Source organism: Ranitomeya variabilis, chromosome 2 (assembly GCF_051348905.1).
Source record: "Ranitomeya variabilis isolate aRanVar5 chromosome 2, aRanVar5.hap1, whole genome shotgun sequence".
NCBI lineage: Eukaryota > Metazoa > Chordata > Amphibia > Anura > Dendrobatidae > Ranitomeya > Ranitomeya variabilis.
The window spans coordinates 1,094,177,276-1,094,203,873 of record NC_135233.1 but is presented as its reverse complement, the minus strand read 5'-3'; the positions used below and the strand labels follow the sequence as shown (position 1 = coordinate 1,094,203,873).

The window sequence follows — 26,598 nt, the reverse complement described above, 5'->3', positions numbered from 1 at the left end:
CCTCATATCAGCCACATGATGCAACTGGTAGAAATTAATAACTTATGGAGATCTGTACCTATCAGGTCACACAAAACAAGATGGAAAGGGGCCAACCTCAGGCGCTGCAGAAAAGATTATTTATGGGTCTTGATAAGTCTACAAGACATACTGTAATAACTGCTTTAAATAAAAAAAAAATATTTATATGCAGTACCACTCCTGACCACATGGTGAGCTGTTCAGAATAAGTAATGCTGAACATAAAGCACTTCCATGCAAAGGTGGTTGAATACTCTTAAGCTCCACCTAGTGGTGGTGGAAATATTTCCAAAATAAAATAATTATTATTTATGCTCAATACCACTCCTGACCACATGGTGAGCTGTTGAGAATAAATAATGCTGAACATAAAGCACTTCCATGCAAAGGTGGTTGAATACTCTTAAGCTCCACCTAGTGGTGGTGGAAATATTTCCAGCAATAATTCGATTTTCTGCTCTGCAAGACATTTTGTGTTGCCTTTTCTACAATAACCACATGTAGAATAATCAATCCCATCACCAGCTAGTGCAGTAGAAAGGGCAAAATTATTTCCCATGGTGATGTATGGAGCCATGGACTCATGGAGCCATTGCTCGTTCCTGATGAAGGACCACCAGCAAGGCGCACCATTATACCTCCTAATTATAAGTTTGGATCAAACACTGTCCTACATCCCTTACATAACCCACCAATGCTACATTACCAAATTGGTGAAATTTGTCAAATTAACTCTCTATCGAGTCACGTGATCTTATTAACCCTGACTCCGTATTTTGAGAAGTGAGGCCTGGCTGGCCCTCGGTCTTAGACAATGAGCATCTGAAATTATATAAGTGGATACATTTTACACATGTACAAGTGAGATGGACTTCCATAAAATGGAGGTCTTTATCTGGTCTAGGGGGTCATCACTGGATCAACCACATTTTGGAGGATGGTCAGTACTTACATCCTTCACATAGATTCATCTTTGACAAATTTTTCCCATCGAAAGATTCCTCGAATATTGAGCCATTTTCTTTTTCATCAAATGTATGTAGGTACATGGCTTTATTGTCCATGATGGCTCCTTAACGCTACCTAGAATGGAAGAGGGAAATAGATTAGACATTCCTGCACGATGTACCTGTACGATAACCTCACATCTAAAGACCACCAGAGGAACAGACAATGGACTACATGACATGCTGAAGGAGAAAGAAACATTTCGGAAATTGGCCAATGTTAACGATACATCAACGGACTGGTCAAAAAAAACTCCACCGGCAAAACTTCAAAATAGTGGACTTCCATGGAAATTTGTAATGTTTTTATAGGCCATGCTGAATCTTCTACTACGTCCAAGCATTGACTTACGATATGGTAACATTCAAGCCGTGCCACTTTTGCATCCGTTGATCTGTAATCCTCGGGAGTTTCCAACATATATATTTTTTTGCCTCCTTCGCCCCATGTGTTGATGGAAAAATGGAAATCGATGGCTCAAACCATCATCGAAATCAAGTACTGATAAGTTCTCACCACAGCCCAAGGTCCACACTGTGGAGATGACCCATGTTAAGGTTATAGACTGAAGAACTTTAGGATCAAGAGCTCAACCACCATCTGAAGACTTCTTCATGTCCACTCGCGAGTCAGTGTGATGGAAGATAAGAATTTGATTAGTCCTAGGCTGTTCTCATGCCTTTGTCAAATTAAGGATTTTGTAAGCTATCCGAAAGGTACGTAACCTAATTAATCTTGACATGGCTATTCTTATACTCACACATCAAGCAGGAATGTGCACCAACCCCAGTGAAGTCACAAGCTGTAATTTCTTCTTACAGTGCGCTAAGATTAGGAAAGAAACCGGTGATTTGTGCCAGAAATAAACCCAACAATGCTGTTGTTTTGTCAGAATTCAGAAAATTGTGTTTAAAAAAATGGAAAATTCTGACGTTTTCAGTGTTATTTTTGTAATAGCTAAAATAACAGCAACATTTAAAAATAAAAACAGCAACTATGGAAATCCACGGTATTATTTTAAATTTAATCAATGGAGAACATATCTCATGTGGGTAGTGAAATATCATGAACATCTTCATGGTGGGGATGGGGTAGATTGTAATGAAAAAAGTAATTAGACATTAAAAAAATGTAATGAAAGAATAATAAATACAGAGTATATAGTATTATATTGTAGTTTTATAGTAGATATAATCTTGTACATGAGTAAGTATTACAGTAGTTATATTCTTGTACATAGGAGCAGTATTATAGTAGTTATATTCTTGTACATAGGAGCAGTATTATAGTAGTTATATTCTTGTACATAGGAGCAGTATTATAGTAGTTATATTCTTGTACATAGGAGCAGTATTATAGTAGTTATATTCCTGCACATAGGAGCAGTATTATAGTAATTATATTCTTGTACATAGGAGCAGTATTATAGTAGTTATATTCTTGTACATAGGAGCAGTATTATAGTAGTTATATTCTTGTACATAGGGGGCTGTATTATAGTAGTTATATTCTTGTACATAGGGGCAGTATTATAGTAATTATATTCCTGCACATAGGAGCAGTATTATAGTAATTATATTCTTGTACATAGGAGCAGTATTATAGTAATTATATTCTTGTACATAGGAGCAGTATTATAGTAGTTATATTCTTGTACATAGGAGCAGTATTATAGTAATTATATTCCTGCACATAGGAGCAGTATTATAGTAATTATATTCTTGTACATAGGAGCAGTATTATAGTAATTATATTCTTGTACATAGGAGCAGTATTATAGTAGTTATATTCTTGTACATAGGGGGCATTATTATAGTAGTTATATTCTTGTACATAGGGGGCATTATTATAGTAGTTATATTCTTGTACATAGGAGCAGTATTATAGTAATTATATTCCTGCACATAGGAGCAGTATTATAGTAATTATATTCTTGTACATAGGAGCAGTATTATAGTAATTATATTCTTGTACATAGGAGCAGTATTATAGTAATTATATTCTTGTACATAGGGGGCATTATTATAGTAGTTATATTCTTGTACATAGAGGGCAGTATTATAGTAGATATATTCTTGTACATAGGGGCAGTATTATAGTAGTTATATTCTTGTACATAGGAGCAGTATTATAGTAGTTATATTCTTGTATATAGGAGCAGTATTATAGTAGTTATATTCTTGTACATAGGGGCAGTATTATAGTAGTTATATTCTTGTACATAGGAGCAGTATTATAGTAGTTATATTCTTATACATAGGAGCAGTATTATAGTAGTTATATTCTTGTACATAGGAGCAGTATTATAGTAGTTATATTCTTGTACATATGGGCAGTATTATAGTAGTTATATTCTTGTACATAGGGACAGTATTATAGTAGTTATATTCTTGTACATAGGAGCAGTATTATAGTAGTTATATTCTTGTACATAGGAGCAGTATTATAGTAGTTATATTCTTGTACATAGGGGGCAGTATTATAGTAGTTATATTCTTGTACATAGGGGCAGTTTTATAGTAGTTATATTTTTTGTGGCATAGCGACTGGTCATGTGATTGATGGATGGTATGTATCGCAGAGGTGGGGGGCCCTGTGATGGAAGCCTGGGTATGTTTTGCTCAAGCAGATCTACTGCTGAGGGATTTGTTTACGTTGGGAGGCTTCCAGGTGATTGGAGAGATGGGTGGGTTCAGTCACCTACAAACCCACCCAAAGAGGCGTGTCTGAACACGTAAGATGGTTTTGTGTGTAAGGACCTGTGGTGATGTCACGCTCACCTGACTAGCCATGTGACAGGTACCTGGGTGTGGTTACACCTATGTAAAGGAGGTGTGTGTAGCACATGGAGTGAGTGTGTGGGTGTCTGTCAGGGTGGACACACTTCCAGGTGTCCTGGCTGGACACTGCAGAGTGGCCTGTGTGTTGGACGGTTCCACGTGGGGACAGACGTCCTGAACAACACACAGAGACCATCTTTAGGCTGGAGAGCCTACGTGCTGGACATAGCACGGTCTGTGAGCCCACAGACATGAGAGAGCGGAGCTCTACTATGGACATTGGGGAATCACCTGTTTGACGTAAGACTGTTTATCTGTTGTTCCTGTTGCAATGTGGTTTATGGAGCAATAAACCCTGTGAACTTTTAAGGAAACGTGTCTCCTGAGTGTCATCCGTCGCACCTAAGCGAGTGTCCCAAAGACCCGTAGCGGGTGAAATGCTACAATTGGTGTTTCGAATGCGGGCAACGATCCAAGGAACACATGTTGCAGCGCTGGCTGGTCTGAGCCAGAAGAGTGGACGGTCTTGACAACAGTGAGTAAATACTGACCGGGGTCAGTGAGAACTGCTGTTTATGGGATACCTCTGAGGAGAAGAGGGATCCGGGAACCTGTGTGGCAATGACAGGGAACGGATGGAGATCCGTGGTGTACTGACCGGGGTCAGATTGGAGAGAGAGACATTGTGTCTGGGCACCTCTGAGGCCGAGGGGTGTCCAGGAACCCGTAAAAGTTGCCAACGGGTAACGGTATGAAAACCGTGTATTATACTGACCGGGGTCAGTGAGAAATTGTGTTTGGGCTGTAAAGCCAGGTGTGTAACGGTCTGAAAACCGTGTATTATATTGACCGGGGTCAGTGAGAGACTGTATTTTTCTATAAAGCACGTGTGCAGGTGCTTGCTGTGGACCGGCGAGTCCATGTATTTCTTTTTTTTTTTCTTCTCTGATCAACTTGCTGTGGCTCGGCGGGGCCACGAAGACTGAAGGCGTCTGGCGGTAACTCGGCGGGTTACGAAGTTTGCTGTGGATCGGCGGGTCCACGAAGGAGACAAGCAGCTTGCTGTGGATCGGCGGGTCCACGAAGTCTGAGGTTGAGCCGTGAAGCGCGGTTGCAGCGAGGGGTTCCGCAGCGTCAGGAGCTGCAGTGGCGGTGGCAGCAGCTTGTGATCGGCACCCGGAGGTGCCGGAGATTTGTGTCTGCAGCAGGAGCTCTAGCAGTGCCGGCAGGAGCTGGTGAAGTTTTGAAAAAAAAAAAACCAAAACATTATTTGTGCTCCAGGTTGTGCAGACTCTTAAAGGGCCGGTGCCAACCTAAAGAGATATATACTGTGGAGCTGTTGGGGCTTGTGAGTGCCGTGGGGGAGTCCACGAGGGGTGTCCCTAAAAGGGGTGGTGTCCATAAAAGTTGGCAGTGACCCAAACGAGGATGGTTGCCCAAAAGGGGGCGGAGTCCCAAAAAGGGGCGGTAACCCGAACAGGGATAGTAGCCCAAAAAGGTGGAATCCCAAAAGGGGGCTGTATCCCGAACAGGGGTGGTGTCAAAAAGCAGAGCACTTGCCCAAAAGGGGGCAGAGCCAATAAAAGGGGCGGCAATCAGTGAGGAGTCACAACTGTGTCCTTTTTGGCTGGATGGAGAGTGTGTGCGGGGGTTGATAGACCCGGGGAGAGAAGCGTCTTTGCTGGGAACCCTTCCAGGAAGTTCTGTGTCACCTGGGGACACTAAAGGTCTTCAGGTAGCCACTCTCTACATTGTCGCAGCTAATGTTTCCACATACCATGAGGTGGCTGTAGTCCCGAACTTGCCGTGTCCTATGGTAATAGGACAGGATTTGGAAGCACTGTGGGACTGGTGGAAAAAGGGTGAAGTGTCTGTGGAATTGATGTGTATAAAAATTAATGCAGAGAATGCACCCCCTATAGTTGACAGTCCTAAGTCAGGCGTGACCAAGGAAAATGGTGGAGGGTCCCAACTTACGGACATGACGTCACCTAATGTGTGCCAAAAGATCACTGTTAGTGGTGTGATGGATAGAATGTGTGGAGCTGACTCCCGGAAAGAGTGTGACTTGGGGGTTCACCATACTGTGGGGTATGACACAGACTATGCTGGTGACTGTGACTCTGAGGAAGTAAGGGAGTACAGTAAAAAAAAGCCCCACCAGAAGGAAAAGTCCTCCCGTCGCCGGAGACGTAAAGGATGCAAAGAAGTGGTACCAGTTGCACCTTGTGAAGAGCTGGAGGGGGCCACCAAAGGAGTGGGACCAGAAGTAGATACCACCTCGCATGATGAAAGCTCAGCCAATCCAGAGGATGTAGCGAGCTAAGCATGGTCCAAGAGGCTGTGGATACCCGTTTGAAGCAAGAGGAGTTTCGGAGACAGGCCACTGAGTGTCGTGTGAGTGCCTTAGAGAAAGAGGTGGCGGAGCTCAGAGGTCGCTTGAAAGAAAGCCAGTCAATGTATAAAGCAGCCTGGGAGAAGGTGGAGCGGCAGGTGTCTATCCTGGCCAAACGTCTGGAAGCTGGTGATGTTCAGAGGAAGTTGGCTCTGAAAGCTGAACAAGATGGGTGTCTAATGACAGCTGAAGAGAAGGAGAGTTCCTTGTTCAAATGCATGATAGATGTACCTGAAGACCTGAGAGAGGCCTGTGCTAGGGAGTCTATGCATGAAGAGTTCAAGAAGGCTGTGGGGGCATGTAGGGTGAACCGGACCGCAGAAACTAATCAGTTAGTGATACTGTCCACAACTGATGTCACAGCTAAGAGGGTAGCTACCCTGAGTGACATGCACCTGAGATATGTGCGTACAAAATGGATGGCCCAATTGCGGAATGAAGAAGCTGCTAGACGACTGGAGCATGTGAGGAAAGCTCGGAGTCTTTGAGAAGATGTAATACAGGTACCCGTCTCTAGGGTGAAGAAGGTCATTGGAAGGAATGGTCAAGCCATGCAAGAGATGGTGGATAAGTCTGGAGTGGTAAGGTTGAGAATACCTGGTGTCCATGAAGACCAAATACCCAGAGAAAAGGGTATGGTTCCCTTCTTCGTTGTAGGAACAGTGAAGAGTCTTAGCAAAATACGGACTCTGCTGGAGTATTGCATGGTATATCTGAAGGAAATGGAGCAGTTAAGGGTTGAAGGACGGCGCCTTACAGGACTGCTGCGGCCACTTTCGACCCGAAATGTGGACAAACAAAGGGGTGGAAGTACCCAGCCTGAAGGAAGAGTTAGAGGCAGTGACTCCTCAGTTAGCTCAGGGCTGAGTGACTTACGTGGGAGACCTTGTAGCAGACGAGATGACAAGGGGTCATCTTTATCAAAGGGTGTGACGGAAATGGTTGACGAATGCCGACGAAAGGGTTCAGTAACAGGCCCTGACTTTGACAGACGGTTTGACTGTCAGGGGCGACAGAGAAGGATCTCTGGTCGGGTAATAGAAAGTGCCAAGCCCCACGGCTTTAGGCAGAGGGGGGGAATATGTGGCATAGCGACTGGTCATGTGATTGATGGATGGTATGTATCGCAGAGGTGGGGGGCCCTGTGATGGAAGCCTGGGTATGTTTTGCTCAAGCAGATCTACTGCTGAGGGATTTGTTTACGTTGGGAGGCTTCCAGGTGATTGGAGAGATGGGTGGGTTCAGTCACCTACAAACCCACCCAAAGAGTCGTGTCTGAACACGTAAGATGGTTTTGTGTGTAAGGACCTGTGGTGATGTCACGCTCACCTGACTAGCCATGTGACAGGTACCTGGGTGTGGTTACACCTATGTAAAGGAGGTGTGTGTAGCACATGGAGTGAGTGTGTAGGTGTGTGTCAGGGTGGACACACTTCCAGGTGTCCTGGCTGGACACTGCAGAGTGGCCTGTGTGTTGGACGGTTCCACGTGGGGACAGACGTCCTGAACAACACACAGAGACCATCTTTAGGCTGGAGAGCCTACGTGCTGGACATAGCACGGTCTGTGAGCCCACAGACATGAGAGAGCGGAGCTCTACTATGGACATTGGGGAATCACCTGTTTGACGTAAGACTGTTTACCTGTTGTTCCTGTTGCAATGTGGTTTATGGAGCAATAAACCCTGTAAACTTTTAGCGGGTGAAATGCTACATCTTGTATATAGGGGCAGTATTATAGTAGTTATATTCTTGTACATAGGGGCAGTATTATAGTAGTTATATTCTTGTACATAGGAGCAGTATTATAGTAGTTATATTCTTGTACATAGGGGCAGTATTATAGTAGTTATATTCTTGTATATAGGGGCAGTATTATAGTAGTTATATTCTTGTACATAGGAGCAGTATTATAGTAGTTATATTCTTGTACATAGGGGCAGTATTATAGTAGTTATATTCTTGTGTATAGGGGCAGTATTATAGTAGTTATATTCTTGTACATAGGGGCAGTATTATAGTAGTTATATTATTGTACATAGGGGCAGTATTATAGTAGTTATATTCTTGTACATAGGAGCAGTATTATAGTAGTTATATTCTTGTACATAGGGGCAGTATTATAGTAGTTATATTCTTGTACATAGGGGCAGTATTATAGTAGTTATATTCTTGTACATAGGAGCAGTATTATAGTAGTTATATTCTTGAACTTTGGGGCAGTATTATAGTAGTTATATTCTTGTACATGGGGCAGTATTATAGTAGTTATATTCTTGTACATAGGGGCAGTATTATAGTAGTTATATTCTTGTACATAGGAGCAGTATTATAGTAGTTATATTCTTGTACATAGGGGCAGTATTATAGTAGTTACATTCTTGTACATAGGAGCAGTATTATAGTAGTTATATTCTTGTACATAGGAGCAGTATTATAGTAGTTATATTCTTGTACATAGGATCAGTATTATAGTAGTTATATTCTTGTACATAGGATCAGTATTATAGTAGTTATATTCTTGTACATAGGGGCAGTATTATAGTAGTTATATTCTTGTACATAGGGGCAGTATTATAGTAGTTATATTCTTGTACTTAGGAGCAGTATTATAGTAGTTATATTCTTGTACATAGGGGCAGTATTATAGTAGTTATATTCTTGTACATAGGAGCAGTATTATAGTAGTTATATTCTTGTACATAGGAGCAGTATTATAGTAGTTATATTCTTGTACATAGGGGGCAGTATTATAGTAGTTATATTCTTGTACATAGGGAGCAGTATTATAGTAGTAATATTCTTGTACATAGGGAGCAGTATTATAGTAGTTATATTCTTGTACATAGGGAGCAGTATTATAGTAGTTATATTCTTATACATAGGGGCAGTATTATAGTAGTTATATTCTTGTACATAGGGAGCAGTATTATAGTAGTTATATTCTTGTACATAGGGAGCAGTATTATGGTAGTTATTTTCTTTTATCTATGGGGCAGTATTATATATATATATATATATTATATGCTTGCACCTTACATAGGCGTCATTTTTATATCCATTTTTGAACCATAGACTGATTTGTGCTCAGTCCATAGTGGCTTTATGATGTCATCACAAACTTTCTAACTCGATCATTTTATTATGGATTGTTTACTTTTGCTGATATTTCTTGTTTCTTTAAACCCTATAAATTGAGTTTTTCTTATTATATTGTTACGGAGAACGGATGAGAAGAGAACATTATACTCGACGTCGTGTAAACAGAACAAAGAGCGGACGTTGTTTGTTTAAAGATCGAAATTCAATTTTCTCCCATTTCTAAATCTGTTTATTTTCAGCTGTTCCAAAGTCAGCGGTAAGAAAGATCTGGACGAAAGCCGGGGCTCTAAGGCAGTAGAGGGCCCCTAGCGATCTGGGTTGTACAGGAAGGCCATTGTGATCCCTGCGCTAGTGATAATGTCTCTCTATCCTCAGATACTTTGCTTTCAATATGGTGTAAACATTAAGTAACTGGTCATCACTGCGATGCCGACCTCGAGAATAGAGGTAGAGAAAGCGCAGAGAAGGAGAGGAACCTGAGGGTGAGGTGGGGCGTTATGGGCCAAACACACTGAACTAGGCCCCTAGTGGTGATGTCATTGGGCCCCACCAGTTGCCATGGCACCTGTAGAAGTGGCTTATGATGTCGTTAATCTAGACCGGTAGCTATGCGAACTGTAGAACATGAGCAGTGAGACACTGCTGCATAGACGTAAGTTTGAGCAGAGCCTACAAGTTCAATGGTTTGCAAAAATATCCATCCCCACACCCCCTTGGCATTTTTTGTGTTTCGCTGCCTCACAACCTGGAATTTCATTGCTAATATTCTTTAGCTTTTGCATCAGTTCACGTAAACAACATTCCTACAACTGTGAACATTTGGTTTTATTTTTATTGTTTTATTGTAAAGCAACAACAAATAGGACAAAATTACTAAAAACGTCTGTGTGCATAAATATTCACCCCCCACCCTAAAGTCAGTACTTTGTAGAGCCTCCTTGTTGCAGCAATTACTGCTACAAATCACTTTGGATAAGTCTCTATGAGATTTCCACATCTGACCACTGGGATTTTTGCTGATTCCTCAAGGCAAAACTGCTCCAGCTCCTTCACGTTAGATGTTTCCTCTGGTGAACATCAATCTTCAATTCTGACCACAGATTCTTCATTGGATTAAGGTCTTTTTTTAACTTGGCCACTCCAGAACAATTACAAGTTTCGCCTTCACCTCCTCAAGTGTGACTTTAGCAGTATGCTTTGGATCATCGTCTTGTTGGAACATAAACCTCCGTCCCAGTCTCAAGTCACTGACAAACTGAAACAGGTTTTTCTCAAGAATATCCCTGTATTCCGCACCATCCACCTTTGCTTCGACTACGACCATTTTCAATGTCCCTGCTACTGACTAACATCCCCACAGCATGATGCTGCCACCACCATGTTTCTCTGTGCGGATGATTTTCTTGGATTGGCGCCAGACATAGCGTTTACCTTAATGGCCAAAAAGTTTAATTTTGGTCTCCTCTATCCACAGCGACTGCTTCCATACATTTGGGGGGTCTACCACTCGTCTTTTGACAAACTCAAAATGAGACTTACAACTTTTGTGTGTAATTAAGGTTTTTTTCTGCCCACTCTTCTATAAAGGCCAACACTATGGAGTATATGGCTTATTGTAATCCTGTGGACATACATTCCAGTCTCTGCTTGGGAACTCTGAAGATATTTCAGAGTTCTCTTTGGTCTCTGTGCTGCCTCTCTGATTAAAGCCCTACTTGCCTGGGGTGATAGTTTTGGTAGGTGCCCTCTCTTGGCAGGTTTGTTGTGGTACCATGTTCTTTCCATTTGATGATAATGGATTTGATGGTGCATTGGGGAATTATCAGAGATTGGGATATTTCTTTATAACCCCATCCTGACTTGTACTTCTTGACAACTTTGTCCCTGACTTGTTTAGAGATCTCCTTGGTCTTCATGGTGTTGTTTGGAGATCTCCTTGGTCTTCATGGTGTTTTATGAAGATCTCCTTGGTCTTCTTGGTGTTGTATGGAGATCTCCTTGGTCTTCACGGTGTTTGGAGATCTCCTTGGTCTTCATGGTAATTGGAGATCTCCTTGGTCTTCATGGTGTTGTTTGGAGATCTCCTTGGTCTTCATGGTGGAGTTTGGAGATCTCCTTGGTCATCATGGTGTTGTTTGGAGCTTTCCTTAGTCTTCATGGTGTTGCTTGGAGATCTCCTTGGTCTTCACGGTGTTTGGAGATCTCCTTGGTCTTCATGGTAATTGGAGATCTCCTTGGTCTTCATGGTGGAGTTTGGAGATCTCCTTGGTCATCATGGTGTTGTTTGGAGCTTTCCTTAGTCTTCATGGTGTTGCTTGGAGATCTCCTTGGTCTTCATGGTGTTTGGAGATCTCCTTGGTCTTCATGGTGTAGTTTGGAGATCTCCTTGATCTTCACGGTGGAATTTGGAGATCTCTTTGGTCATCATAGTGTTGTTTGGAGCTTTCCTTAGTCTTTATGGTGATGTTTGGAGATCTCCTTGGTCTTCATGGTGTTGTTTGGAGATCTCCTTGGTCTTCATGGTGGAGTTTGGAGATCTCCTTGGTCATCATGGTGTTGTTTGGAGCTTTCCTTAGTCTTCATGGTGTTGCTTGGAGATCTCCTTGGTCTTCACGGTGTTTGGAGATCTCCTTGGTCTTCATGGTAATTGGAGATCTCCTTGGTCTTCATGGTGTTGTTTGGAGATCTCCTTGGTCTTCATGGTGGAGTTTGGAGATCTCCTTGGTCATCATGGTGTTGTTTGGAGCTTTCCTTAGTCTTCATGGTGTTGCTTGGAGATCTCCTTGGTCTTCATGGTGTTTGGAGATCTCCTTGGTCTTCATGGTGTAGTTTGGAGATCTCCTTGATCTTCACGGTGGAGTTTGGAGATCTCTTTGGTCATCATAGTGTTGTTTGGAGCTTTCCTTAGTCTTTATGGTGATGTTTGGAGATCTCCTTGGTCTTCATGGTGTTGTTTGGAGATCTCCTTGGTCTTCATGGTGGAGTTTGGAGATCTCCTTGGTCATCATGGTGTTGTTTGGAGCTTTCCTTAGTCTTCATGGTGTTGCTTGGAGATCTCCTTGGTCTTCATGGTGTTTGGAGATCTCCTTGGTCTTCATGGTGTAGTTTGGAGATCTCCTTGATCTTCACGGTGGAGTTTGGAGATCTCTTTGGTCATCATAGTGTTGTTTGGAGCTTTCCTTAGTCTTTATGGTGATGTTTGGAGATCTCCTTGGTCTTCATGGTGTTATTTGGACATCTCCTTGGTCTTCATGGTGTTGTTTGGAGATCTCTTTGGTTTTCATGGTGGAGTTTGGATATCTCCTTGGTCTTCATGGTGTTGTTTGTAGATTTCCTTGGTCTTCATGGTGTTGCTTGGAGATTTCCTTGGTCTTCATGGTGGTGTTTGGTTAATGGTGTTGCAGCCTCTGTGGTCATCAGAAAAGGTAAAGTGTATATACTTACAGACACGTGACACATCGATTGTACACAGGGGGACATCCTGTCACTAACCATGGGACTTATGACGGAAATTGCTTGAAAATTTTAGGGGCTTTATCCCAAAAGGGGTGATTGCATATGCACATGCTAATTTTTAGTTCTTTGATCCCATAAATGTAATTTATGCCTATATTTTCTCACTTCACTTCACCAACTTAGAATATTTAGTCCTGATGCATCACAGACAAATCAGATCGCAAAAATATTTACACAGGTTGTAATGTAACAACACATAGGTAAAAAGCCAAAAGGGGAAAATACTTTCACAAGTAACAGTAAGTATGTCATAAATAAGCCAAAATAAAGGAAATGAGATAGAAATTCCAGAAAATTCCTCAGACACCACGAAAAATATGAATCTGTGAGATATTCCAGCTGAGAAGCTCCCAGACGAGGACACGGCCATTATCATGTTATCACAGCTGAACTGATGGATAAAGTGATGAGGAAATTAATGAAAATCAATATGGAGGAGAAAGAGCGGCCGACCCCGGGAACGGGGGCGTCACAGAGACAGCGATGCTGACCCCAACTACTGTGAGGGGTCTACATCCCAGACATAGGTGACATGTAATCCACTACCAAATCAGGAACAGGATCTCCATAGCGTTAGGCTATGTGCACACGTTGCGGATTAGGCTTAGGAATTTCTGGTGCGGATTCTGTCTCTCCTGGCAGAAAACGCACCTGCGTTTTTTTGTGTGTTTTTGCTGCGGTTTTCTTGCGGATTTGCTGCGGTTTTTACCCCTGCGGTTTTCTATAATGAAGTGGGTACAAAAACGCTGCAGATTCACAAAAAAAAAGTGACATGCTACTTCTTTTAAACCGCAGCGTTTCCGCAGCGGATTTTCCACAACGTGTGCACAGCATTTTTTTTTCTCATTGATTTACATTGTACTGTAAATCAATAGCGGTTCTGCAGCGTTTCTGCACCTCAAAAAACGCTGCGGATCCGCAGCAAATCCGCAACGTGTGCACATACCCTCAGACTGACCGAAAATCAATGTACAGGGAGAGTCCTAAAGGGACGAGCAACCCCACCTGTGAGCGCCCCCCAGAGCTTTATATAATACACCCTTATAAAAGTTATATATCTGTCTATAGCACATTATTACCCTGTACCCCGAGTGTCAGTGTCATTATCCTGTACCCCCAGTGTCAGTGTCATTATCCTGTACCCCCAGTGTCAGTGTCATTATCCTGTACCCCCAGTGTCAGTGTCATTATCCTGTACCCCGAGTGTCAGTGCCATTATCCTGTACCCCGAGTGTCAGTGTCATTATCCTGTACCCCCAGTGTCAGTGTCATTATCCTGTACCCCCAGTGTCAGCATCATTATCCTGTACCCCCAGTGTCAGTGTCATTATCCTGTACCCCGAGTGTCAGTGTAATTATCCTGTACCCCGAGTGTCAGTGCCATTATCCTGTACCCCAGTGTCAGTGTCATTATCCTGTACCCCGAGTGTCAGTGTCATTATCCTGTACCCCGAGTGTCAGTGTCATTATCCTGTACCCCCAGTGTCAGTGTCATTATCCTGTACCCCCAGTGTCAGTATCCTGTACCCCGAGTGTCAGTGTCAGTATCCTGTACCCCCAGTGTCAGTGTCATTATCCTGTACCCCCAGTGTCAGTGTCATTATCCTGTACCCCCAGTGTCAGTGTCATTATCCTGTACCCCGAGTGTCAGTGTCATTATCCTGTACCCCGAGTGTCAGTGTCATTATCCTGTACCCCGAGTGTCCGTGTCATTATCCTGTACCCCGAGTGTCCGTGTCATTATCCTGTACCCCGAGTGTCAGTGTCATTATCCTGTAACCCGAGTGTCAGCGTCATTATCCTGTACCCCCAGTGTCAGTGTCATTATCCTGTACCCCCAGTGTCAGTGTCATTATCCTGTACCCCCAGTGTCAGTGTCATTATCCTGTACCCCCAGTGTCAGTGTCATTATCCTGTACCCCGAGTGTCAGTGCCATTATCCTGTACCCCGAGTGTCAGTGTCATTATCCTGTACCCCCAGTGTCAGTGTCATTATCCTGTACCCCCAGTGTCAGCATCATTATCCTGTACCCCCAGTGTCAGTGTCATTATCCTGTACCCCGAGTGTCAGTGTAATTATCCTGTACCCCGAGTGTCAGTGCCATTATCCTGTACCCCAGTGTCAGTGTCATTATCCTGTACCCCCAGTGTCAGTGTCATTATCCTGTACCCCCAGTGTCAGTGTCATTATCCTGTACCCCCAGTGTCAGTGTCATTATCCTGTACCCCGAGTGTCAGTGTCATTATCCTGTACCCCCAGTGTCAGTGTCATTATCCTGTACCCCCAGTGTCAGTGTCATTATCCTGTACCCCCAGTGCCAGTGTCATTATCCTGTACCCCGAGTGTCAGTGTCATTATCCTGTACCCCGAGTGTCAGCGTCATTATCCTGTACCCCGAGTGTCAGTGTCATTATCCTGTACCCCGAGTGTCAGCGTCATTATCCTGTACCCCGAGTGTCAGTGTCATTATCCTGTACCCCGAGTGTCAGTGTCATTATCCTGTACCCCCAGTGTCAGTCATTATCCTGCACCCCCAGTGTCAGTGTCATTATCCTGTACCCCCAGTGTCAGTGTCATTATCCTGTACCCCGAGTGTCAGTGTCATTATCCTGTACCCCCAGTGTCAGTGTCATTATCCTGCACCCCCAGTGTCAGTGTCATTATCCTGTACCCCCAGTGTCAGTGTCATTATCCTGTACCCCCAGTGTCAGTGTCATTATCCTGTACCCCCAGTGTCAGTGTCATTATCCTGTACCCCCAGTGCCAGTGTCATTATCCTGTACCCCGAGTGTCAGTGTCATTATCCTGTACCCCGAGTGTCAGCGTCATTATCCTGTACCCCGAGTGTCAGTGTCATTATCCTGTACCCCGAGTGTCAGCGTCATTATCCTGTACCCCGAGTGTCAGTGTCATTATCCTGTACCCCAGTGTCAGTGTCATTATCCTGTACCCCCAGTGTCAGTCATTATCCTGCACCCCCAGTGTCAGTGTCATTATCCTGTACCCCCAGTGTCAGTGTCATTATCCTGTACCCCGAGTGTCAGTGTCATTATCCTGTACCCCCAGTGTCAGTGTCATTATCCTGCACCCCCAGTGTCAGTGTCATTATCCTGTACCCCCAGTGTCCGTGTCATTATCCTGTACCCCCAGTGTCAGTGTCATTATCCTGTACCCCCAGTGTCAGTGTCATTATCCTGTACCCCGAGTGTCAGTGTCATTATCCTGTAACCCGAGTGTCAGCGTCATTATCCTGTACCCCCAGTGTCAGTGTCATTATCCTGTAACCCGAGTGTCCGTGTCATTATCCTGTACCCCCAGTGTCAGTGTCATTATCCTGTACCCCCAGTGTCAGTGTCATTATCCTGTACCCCGGGTGTCAGTGTCATTATCCTGTACCCCGAGTGTCAGTGTCATTATCCTGTACCCCGAGTGTCCGTGTCATTATCCTGTACTCCGAGTGTCAGTGTCATTATCCTGTACCCCCAGTGTCAGTGTCATTATCCTGTACCCCGAGTGTCCGTGTCATTATCCTGTACCCCGAGTGTCATTATCCTGTACCCCGAGTGTCAGTGTCATTATCCTGTACCCCCAGTGTCAGTGTCATTATCCTGTAACCCGAGTGTCAGTGTCATTATCCTGTAACCCGAGTGTCCGTGTCATTATCCTGTACCCCCAGTGTCAGTGTCATTATCCTGTACCCCCAGTGTCAGTGTCATTATCCTGTACCCCGAGTGTCAGTGTCATTATCCTGTACCCCGAGTGTCAGTGTCATTATCCTGTACCCCGAGTGTCCGTGTCATTATCCTGTACCCCGAGTGTCCGTGTCATTATCCTGTACCCCGAGTGTCAGTGTCATTATCCTGTAACCCGAGTGTCAGCGTCATTATCCTGTACCCCCAGTGTCAGTGTCATTATCCTGTACCCCCAGTGTCAGTGTCATTATCCTGTACCCCGAGTGTCCGTGTCATTATCCTGTACCCCCAGTGTCAGTGTCATTATCCTGTACCCCCAGTGTCAGTGTCATTATCCTGTACCCCGAGTGTCAGTGTCATTATCCTGTACCCCGAGTGTCAGTGTCATTATCCTGTAACCCGAGTGTCAGTGTCATTATCCTGTACCCCCAGTGTCAGTGTCATTATCCTGTACCCCCAGTGTCATTATCCTGTACCCCGAGTGTCAGTGTCATTATCCTGTACCCCAGTGTCAGTGTCATTATCCTGTACCCCAGTGTCATTATCCTGTACCCCCAGTGTCAGTGTCATTATCCTGTACCCCGAGTGTCAGCGTCATTATCCTGTACCCCGAGTGTCAGTGTCATTATCCTGTACCGCCAGTGTCAGTGTCATTATCCTGTACCCCCAGTGTCAGTGTCATTATCCTGTACCCCCAGTGTCAGTGTCATTATCCTGTACCCCGAGTGTCAGTGTCATTATCCTGTACCCCCAGTGTCAGCGTCATTATCCTGTACCCCCAGTGTCAGTGTCATTATCCTGTACCCCCAGTGTCAGCGTCATTATCCTGTACCCCCAGTGTCAGTGTCATTATCCTGTACCCCCAGTGTCAGTGTCATTATCCTGTACCCCCAGTGTCAGTGTCATTATCCTGTACCCCCAGTGTCAGTGTCATTATCCTGTACCCCCAGTGTCAGCGTCATTATCCTGTACCCCCAGTGTCAGTGTCATTATCCTGTACCCCGAGTGTCAGTGTCATTATCCTGTACCCCCAGAGTCAGCGTCATTATCCTGTACCCCCAGTGTCAGTGTCATTATCCTGTACCCCCAGTGTCAGTGTCATTATCCTGTACCCCCAGTGTCAGTGTCATTATCCTGTACCCCCAGTGTCAGCGTCATTATCCTGTACCCCCAGTGTCAGTGTCATTATCCTGTACCCCCAGTGTCAGTGTCATTATCCTGTACCCCCAGTGTCAGTGTCATTATCCTGTACCCCCAGTGTCAGTATCCTGTACCCCCAGTGTCAGTGTCATTATCCTGTACCCCCAGTGTCAGTGTCATTATCCTGTACCCCGAGTGTCAGCGTCATTATCCTGTACCCCGAGTGTCAGTGTCATTATCCTGTACCCCCAGTGTCAGTGTCATTATCCTGTACCCCCAGTGTCAGTGTCATTATCCTGTACCCCGAATGTCAGTGTCATTATCCTGTACCCCGAGTGTCAGTGTCATTATCCTGTACCCCCAGTGTCAGCGTCATTATCCTGTACCCCGAGTGTCAGTGTCATTATCCTGCACCCCCAGTGTCAGCGTCATTATCCTGTACCCCCAGTGTCAGTATCCTGTACCCCGAGTGTCAGTGTCATTATCCTGTACCCCCAGTGTCAGTGTCATTATCCTGTACCCCCAGTGTCAGTGTCATTATCCTGTACCCCCAGTGTCAGCGTCATTATCCTGTACCCCGAGTGTCAGCGTCATTATCCTGTACCCCGAGTGTCAGTATCATTATCCTGTACCCCCAGTGTCATTATCCTGTACCCCCAGTGTCAGTGTCATTATCCTGTACCCCGAATGTCAGTGTCATTATCCTGTACCCCGAGTGTCAGTGTCATTATCCTGTACCCCCAGTGTCAGCGTCATTATCCTGTACCCCGAGTGTCAGTGTCATTATCCTGTACCCCGAGTGTCAGCGTCATTATCCTGTACCCCGAGTGTCAGTATCATTATCCTGTACCCCCAGTGTCATTATCCTGTACCCCGAGTGTCAGCGTCATTATCCTGTACCCCGAGTGTCAGTGTCATTATCCTGTACCCCGAGTGTCAGTGTCATTATCCTGTACCACGAGTGTCAGTGTCATTATCCTGTACCCCCAGTGTCATTATCCTGTACCCCCAGTGTCAGGGTCATTATCCTGAACCCCCAGTGTCAGTGTCATTATCCTGTACCCCGAGTGTCAGCGTCATTATCCTGTACCCCGAGTGTCAGTGTCATTATCCTGTACCCCAGTGTCAGTGTCATTATCCTGTACCCCGGGTGTCATTATCCTGTACCCCCAGTGTCAGTGTCATTATCCTGTACCCCCAGTGTCAGTGTCATTATCCTGTACCCCGAGTGTCAGCGTCATTATCCTGTACCCCGAGTGTCAGTGTCATTATCCTGTACCCCCAGTGACAGTGTCATTATCCTGTACCCCGAGTGTCAGTGTCATTATCCTGTACCCCGAGTGTCAGTGTCATTATCCTGTACCCCCAGTGTCAGTGTCATTATCCTGTACCCCCAGTGTCAGTGTCATTATCCTGTACCCCCAGTGTCAGTGTCATTATCCTGTACCCCCAGTGTCAGTGTCATTATCCTGTACCCCAGTGTCAGTGTCATTATCCTGTACCCCCAGTGTCAGCGTCATTATCCTGTACCCCCAGTGTCAGTGTCATTATCCTGTACCCCAGTGTCATTATCCTGTACCCCGAGTGTCAGTGTCATTATCCTGTACCCCCAGTGTCAGTGTCATTATCCTGTACCCCGAGTGTCAGTGTCATTATCCTGTACCCCCAGTGTCAGTGTCATTATCCTGTACCCCCAGTGTCAGTGACATTATCCTGTACCCCCAGTGTCAGTGTCATTATCCTGTACCCCGAGTGTCAGTGTCATTATCCTGTACCCCGAGTGTCAGCGTCATTATCCTGTACTCCGAGTGTCAGCGTCATTATCCTGTACCCCGAGTGTCAGTGTCATTATCCTGTACCCCGAGTGTCAGCGTCATTATCCTGTACCCCGAGTGTCAGCGTCATTATCCTGTACCCCGAGTGTCAGTGTCATTATCCTGTACCCCGAGTGTCAGTGTCATTATCCTGTACCCCGAGTGTCAATGTCATTATCCTGTACCCCGAGTGTCAGTGTCATTATCCTGTACCCCGAGTGTCAGTGTCATTATCCTGTACCCCCAGTGTCAGTGTCATTATCCGTACCCCGAGTGTCAGTGTCATTATCCTGTACCCCCAGTGTCAGTGTCATCATCCTGTACCCCCAGTGTCAGTGTCATTATCCGTACCCCGAGTGTCAGTGTCATTATCCTGTACCCCGAGTGTCAGTGTCATTATCCTGTACCCCGAGTGTCAGTGTCATTATCCTGTACCCCCAGTGTCAGTGTCGTTATCCTGTACCCCCAGTGTCAGTGTCGTTATCCTGTACCCCGAGTGTCAGTGTCATTATCCTGTACCCCGAGAGTCAGTGTCATTATCCTGTACCCCAGTGTCAGTGTCATTATCCTGTACCCCCAGTGTCAGTGTCATTATCCTGTACCCCGAGTGTCAGTGTCATTATCCTGTACCCCCAGTGTCAGTGTCATTATCCTGTACCCCGAGTGTCAGTGTCATTATCCTGTACCCCCAGTGTCAGTGTCATTATCCTGTACCCCGAGTGTCAGTGTCATTATCCTGTACCCCCAGTGTCAGTGTCATTATCCTGTACCCCGAGTGTCAGCGTCATTATCCTGTACCCCGAGTGTCAGCGTCATTATCCTGTACCCCCAGTGTAATTATCTTGTACCCCCAGTGTCAGTGTCATTATCCTGTACCCCGAGTGTCATTATCCTGTACCCCCAGTGTCATTATCTTGTACCCCCAGTGTCATCGTCATTATCTTGTACCCCCAGTGTCAGTGTCATTATCCTGTACCCCGAGTGTCAGTGTCATTATCCTGTACCCCAGTGTCAGCGTCATTATCCTGTACCCCGAGTGTCAGCGTCATTATCCTGTACCCCCAGTGTCAGCGTCATTATCCTGTACCCCGAGTGTCAGTGTCATTATCCTGTACCCCCAGTGTCAGTGTCATTATCCTGTACCCCGAGTGTCAGTGTCATTATCCTGTACCCCGAGTGTCAGTGTCATTATCCTGTACCCCGAGTGTCAGTGTCATTATCCTGTACCCCCAGTGTCAGTGTCATTATCCTGTACCCCCAGTGTCAGCGTCATTATCCTGTACCCCCAGTGTCAGTGTCATTATCCTGTACCCCCAGTGTCAGTGTCATTATCCTGTACCCCCAGTGTCAGTGTCATTATCCTGTACCCCCAGTGTCAGTGTCATTATCCTGTACCCCAGTGTCAGTGTCATTATCCTGTACCCCCAGTGTCAGCGTCATTATCCTGTACCCCCAGTGTCAGTGTCATTATCCTGTACCCCCAGTGTCAGTGTCATTATCCTGCACCCCGAGTGTCATTATCCTGTACCCCCAGTGTCAGTGTCATTATCCTGTACCCCGAGTGTCAGTGTCATTATCCTGTACCCCCAGTGTCAGTGTCATTATCCTGTACCCCCAGTGTCATTATCCTGTACCCCGAGTGTCAGTGTCATTATCCTGTACCCCCAGTGTCAGTGTCATTATCCTGCACCCCCAGTGTCAGTGTCATTATCCTGCACCCCCAGTGTCAGTGTCATTATCCTGTACCCCGAGTGTCAGTGTCATTATCCTGTACCCCGAGTGTCAGTGTCATTATCCTGCACCCCCAGTGTCAGTGTCATTATCCTGCACCCCCAGTGTCAGTGTCATTATCCTGTACCCCAAGTGTCAGAGTCATTATCCTGTACCCCCAGTGTCAGTGTCATTATCCTGTACCCCGAGTGTCAGTGTCATTATCCTGTACCCCCAGTGTCAGTGTCATTATCCTGTACCCCAAGTGTCAGAGTCATTATCCTGTACCCCCAGTGTCAGTGTCATTATCCTGTACCCCGAGTGTCAGTGTCATTATCCTGCACCCCCAGTGTCAGTGTCATTATCCTGCACCCCCAGTGTCAGTGTCATTATCCTGTACCCCAAGTGTCAGAGTCATTATCCTGTACCCCCAGTGTCAGTGTCATTATCCTGTACCCCCAGTGTCAGTGTCATTATCCTGTACCCCGAGTGTCAGTGTCATTATCCTGCACCCCCAGTGTCAGTGTCATTATCCTGTACCCCAAGTGTCAGAGTCATTATCCTGTACCCCCAGTGTCAGTGTCATTATCCTGCACCCCCAGTGTCAGTGTCATTATCCTGTACCCCAAGTGTCAGAGTCATTATCCTGTACCCCCAGTGTCAGTGTCATTATCCTGTACCCCGAGTGTCAGTGTCATTATCCTGTACCCCCAGTGTCAGTGTCATTATCCTGCACCCCGAGTGTCAGTGTCATTATCCTGCACCCCCAGTGTCAGTGTCATTATCCTGTACCCCAAGTGTCAGAGTCATTATCCTGTACCCCCAGTGTCAGTGTCATTATCCTGTACCCCCAGTGTCAGTGTCATTATCCTGTACCCCCAGTGTCAGTGTCATTATCCTGTACCCCCAGTGTCAGTGTCATTATCCTGTACCCCCAGTGTCAGTGTCATTATCCTGTACCCCCAGTGTCAGTGTCATTATCCTGCACCCCCAGTGTCAGTGTCATTATCCTGCACCCCCAGTGTCAGTGTCATTATCCTGTACCCCAAGTGTCAGAGTCATTATCCTGTACCCCCAGTGTCAGTGTCATTATCCTGTACCCCCAGTGTCAGTGTCATTATCCTGTACCCCGAGTGTCAGTGTCATTATCCTGCACCCCCAGTGTCAGTGTCATTATCCTGTACCCCAAGTGTCAGAGTCATTATCCTGTACCCCCAGTGTCAGTGTCATTATCCTGCACCCCCAGTGTCAGTGTCATTATCCTGTACCCCAAGTGTCAGAGTCATTATCCTGTACCCCCAGTGTCAGTGTCATTATCCTGTACCCCGAGTGTCAGTGTCATTATCCTGTACCCCCAGTGTCAGTGTCATTATCCTGCACCCCGAGTGTCAGTGTCATTATCCTGCACCCCCAGTGTCAGTGTCATTATCCTGTACCCCAAGTGTCAGAGTCATTATCCTGTACCCCCAGTGTCAGTGTCATTATCCTGTACCCCCAGTGTCAGTGTCATTATCCTGTACCCCCAGTGTCAGTGTCATTATCCTGTACCCCCAGTGTCAGTGTCATTATCCTGTACCCCCAGTGTCAGTGTCATTATCCTGTACCCCCAGTGTCAGTGTCATTATCCTGCACCCCCAGTGTCAGTGTCATTATCCTGCACCCCCAGTGTCAGTGTCATTATCCTGTACCCCCAGTGTCAGTGTCATTATCCTGTACCCCGAGTGTCAGTGTCATTATCCTGTACCCCGAGTGTCAGTGTCATTATCCTGTACCCCCAGTGTCAGTGTCATTATCCTGCACCCCCAGTGTCAGTGTCATTATCCTGTACCCCAAGTGTCAGAGTCATTATCCTGTACCCCCAGTGTCAGTGTCATTATCCTGTACCCCGAGTGTCAGTGTCATTATCCTGCACCCCCAGTGTCAGTGTCATTATCCTGTACCCCCAGTGTCAGTGTCATTATCCTGTACCCCCAGTGTCAGTGTCATTATCCTGCACCCCCAGTGTCAGTGTCATTATCCTGTACCCCAAGTGTCAGTGTCATTATCCTGTACCCCCAGTGTCAGTGTCATTATCCTGTACCCCAGTGTCAGTGTCATTAACCTGTACCCCCAGTGTCAGTGTCATTATCCTGTACCCCCAGTGTCAGTGTCATTATCCTGTACCCCCAGTGTCAGTGTCATTATCCTGTACCCCGAGTGTCATTATCCTGTACCCCCAGTATCAGTGTCATTATCCTGTACCCCCAGTGTCAGTGTCATTATCCTGTACCCCGAGTGTCTGTGTCATTATCCTGTACCCCGAGTGTCAGTGTCATTATCCTGTACCCCGAGTGTCAGTGTCATTATCCTGTACCCCAAGTGTCAGTGTCATTATCCTGTACCCCCAGTGTCAGTGTCATTATCCTGTACCCCCAGTGTCAGTGTCATTATCCTGTACCCCCAGTGTCAGTGTCATTATCCTGTACCCCCAGTGTCAGTGTCATTATCCTGTACCCCGAGTGTCATTATCCTGTACCCCCAGTATCAGTGTCATTATCCTGTACCCCCAGTGTCAGTGTCATTATCCTGTACCCCGAGTGTCTGTGTCATTATCCTGTACCCCGAGTGTCAGTGTCATTATCCTGTACCCCGAGTGTCAGCGTCATTATCCTGTACCCCGAGTGTCAGCGTCATTATCCTGTACCCCAGTGTCAGTGTCATTATCCTGTACCCCCAGTGTCAGTGTCATTATCCTGTACCCCCAGTGTCAGTGTCATTATCCTGTACCCCCAGTGTCAGTGTCATTATCCTGTACCCCCAGTGTCAGTGTCATCACCCTGTACCCCCAGTGTCAGTGTCATTATCCTGTACCCCCAGTGTCAGGGTCATTATCCTGTACCCCGAGCGTCAGTGTCATTATCCTGTACCCGAGTGTCAGTGTCATTATCCTGTACCCCGAGTGTCAGTGTCATTATCCTGTACCCCGAGTGTCAGTGTCATTATCCTGTACCCCGAGTGTCAGTGTCATTATCCTGTACCCCCAGTGTCAGTGTCATTATCCTGTACCCCCAGTGTCAGTGTCATTATCCTGTACCCCCAGTGTCAGTGTCATCACCCTGTACCCCCAGTGTCAGTGTCATTATCCTGTACCCCCAGTGTCAGTGTCATTATCCTGTAACCCAAGTGTCAGTGTCATTATCCTGTACCCCGAGCGTCAGTGTCATTATCCTGTACCCGAGTGTCAGTGTCATTATCCTGTACCCCGAGTGTCAGTGTCATTATCCTGTACCCCGAGTGTCAGTGTCATTATCCTGTACCCCGAGTGTCAGCGTCATTATCCTGTACCCCGAGTGTCAGCGTCATTATCCTGTACCCCAGTGTCAGTGTCATTATCCTGTACCCCCAGTGTCAGTGTCATTATCCTGTACCCCCAGTGTCAGTGTCATTATCCTGTACCCCCAGTGTCAGTGTCATCACCCTGTACCCCCAGTGTCAGTGTCATTATCCTGTACCCCCAGTGTCAGGGTCATTATCCTGTACCCCGAGCGTCAGTGTCATTATCCTGTACCCGAGTGTCAGTGTCATTATCCTGTACCCCGAGTGTCAGTGTCATTATCCTGTACCCCGAGTGTCAGTGTCATTATCCTGTACCCCGAGTGTCAGTGTCATTATCCTGTACCCCCAGTGTCAGTGTCATTATCCTGTACCCCCAGTGTCAGTGTCATCACCCTGTACCCCCAGTGTCAGTGTCATTATCCTGTACCCCCAGTGTCAGTGTCATTATCCTGTAACCCGAGCGTCAGTGTCATTATCCTGTACCCGAGTGTCAGTGTCATTATCCTGTACCCCGAGTGTCAGTGTCATTATCCTGTACCCCGAGTGTCAGTGCCATTATCCTGTACCCCCAGTGTCAGAGTCATTATCCTGTACCCCCAGTGTCAGTGTCATTATCCTGTACCCCAGTGTCAGTGTCATTATCCTGTACCCCGAGTGTCAGTGTCATTATCCTGTATCCCCAGTGTCAGTGTCATTATCCTGTACCCCCAGTGTCAGTGTCATTATCCTGTACCCCGAGTGTCAGTGTCATTATCCTGTACCCCCAGTGTCAGTGTCATTATCCTGTACCCCGAGTGTCAGTGTCATTATCCTGTACCCCCAGTGTCAGCGTCATTATCCTGTACCCCCAGTGTCAGTGTCATTATCTTGTACCCCGAGTGTCATTATCCTGTACCCCCAGTGTCAGTGTCATTATCCTGTACCCCGAGTGTCAGTGTCATTATCCTGTACCCCCAGTGTCAGTGTCATTATCCTGTACCCCCACTGTCAGTGTCATTATCCTGTACCCCCAGTGTCAGTGTCATTATCCTGTACCCCCAGTGTCATTATCCTGTACCCCCAGTGTCAGTGTCATTATCCTGTACCCCGAGTGTCAGTGTCATTATCCTGTACCCCGAGTGTCAGTGTCATTATCCTGTACCCCCAGTGTCAGTGTCATTATCCTGTACCCCCAGTGTCAGTGTCATTATCCTGTACCCCGAGTGTCAGTGTCATTATCCTGTACCCCCAGTGTCAGTGTCATTATCCTGTACCCCGAGTGTCAGTGTCATTATCCTGTACCCCCAGTGTCAGCGTCATTATCCTGTACCCCCAGTGTCAGTGTCATTATCTTGTACCCCGAGTGTCATTATCCTGTACCCCCAGTGTCAGTGTCATTATCCTGTACCCCCAGTGTCAGTGTCATTATCCTGTACCCCGAGTGTCAGTGTCATTATCCTGTACCCCCAGTGTCAGTGTCATTATCCTGTACCCCCAGTGTCAGTGTCATTATCCTGTACCCCCAGTGTCAGTGTCATTATCCTGTACCCCCAGTGTCATTATCCTGTACCCCCAGTGTCAGTGTCATTATCCTGTACCCCGAGTGTCAGTGTCATTATCCTGTACCCCGAGTGTCAGTGTCATTATCCTGTACCCCCAGTGTCAGTGTCATTATCCTGTACCCCCAGTGTCAGTGTCATTATCCTGTACCCCCAGTGTCAGTGTCATTATCCTGTACCCCGAGTGTCAGCGTCATTATCCTGTACCCCGAGTGTCAGCGTCATTATCCTGTACCCCGAGTGTCAGCGTCATTATCCTGTACCCCCAGTGTCAGTGTCATTATCCTGTACCCCGAGTGTCAGCGTCATTATCCTGTACCCCAGTGTCAGTGTCATTATCCTGTACCCCCAGTGTCAGTGTCATTATCCTGTACCCCAGTGTCAGTGTCATTATCCTGTACCCCCAGTGTCAGTGTCATTATCCTGTACCCCAAGTGTCAGTGTCATTATCCTGTACCCCCAGTGTCAGTGTCATTATCCTGTACCCCAGTGTCAGTGTCATTATCCTGTACCCCCAGTGTCAGTGTCATTATCCTGTACCCCGAGTGTCAGTGTCATTATCCTGTA

The 26,598-nt window shown here is 46.2% G+C and overlaps 1 protein-coding gene across 1 annotated transcript in view; it reads right to left on the bottom strand.

Moving 5' to 3' along the window:
- SCARA5 (scavenger receptor class A member 5) overlaps positions 1–26,598 on the bottom strand; it is a 323,038-nt gene that overhangs the window by 291,335 nt on the left and 5,105 nt on the right. Inside the window, exon 2 of the mRNA XM_077291789.1 lies at positions 974–1,104. Within this exon, the coding sequence (XP_077147904.1) occupies positions 974–1,085 (112 nt within the window). The 5' untranslated portion in view covers positions 1,086–1,104. The remainder of the gene's footprint in view (positions 1–973; positions 1,105–26,598) is intronic.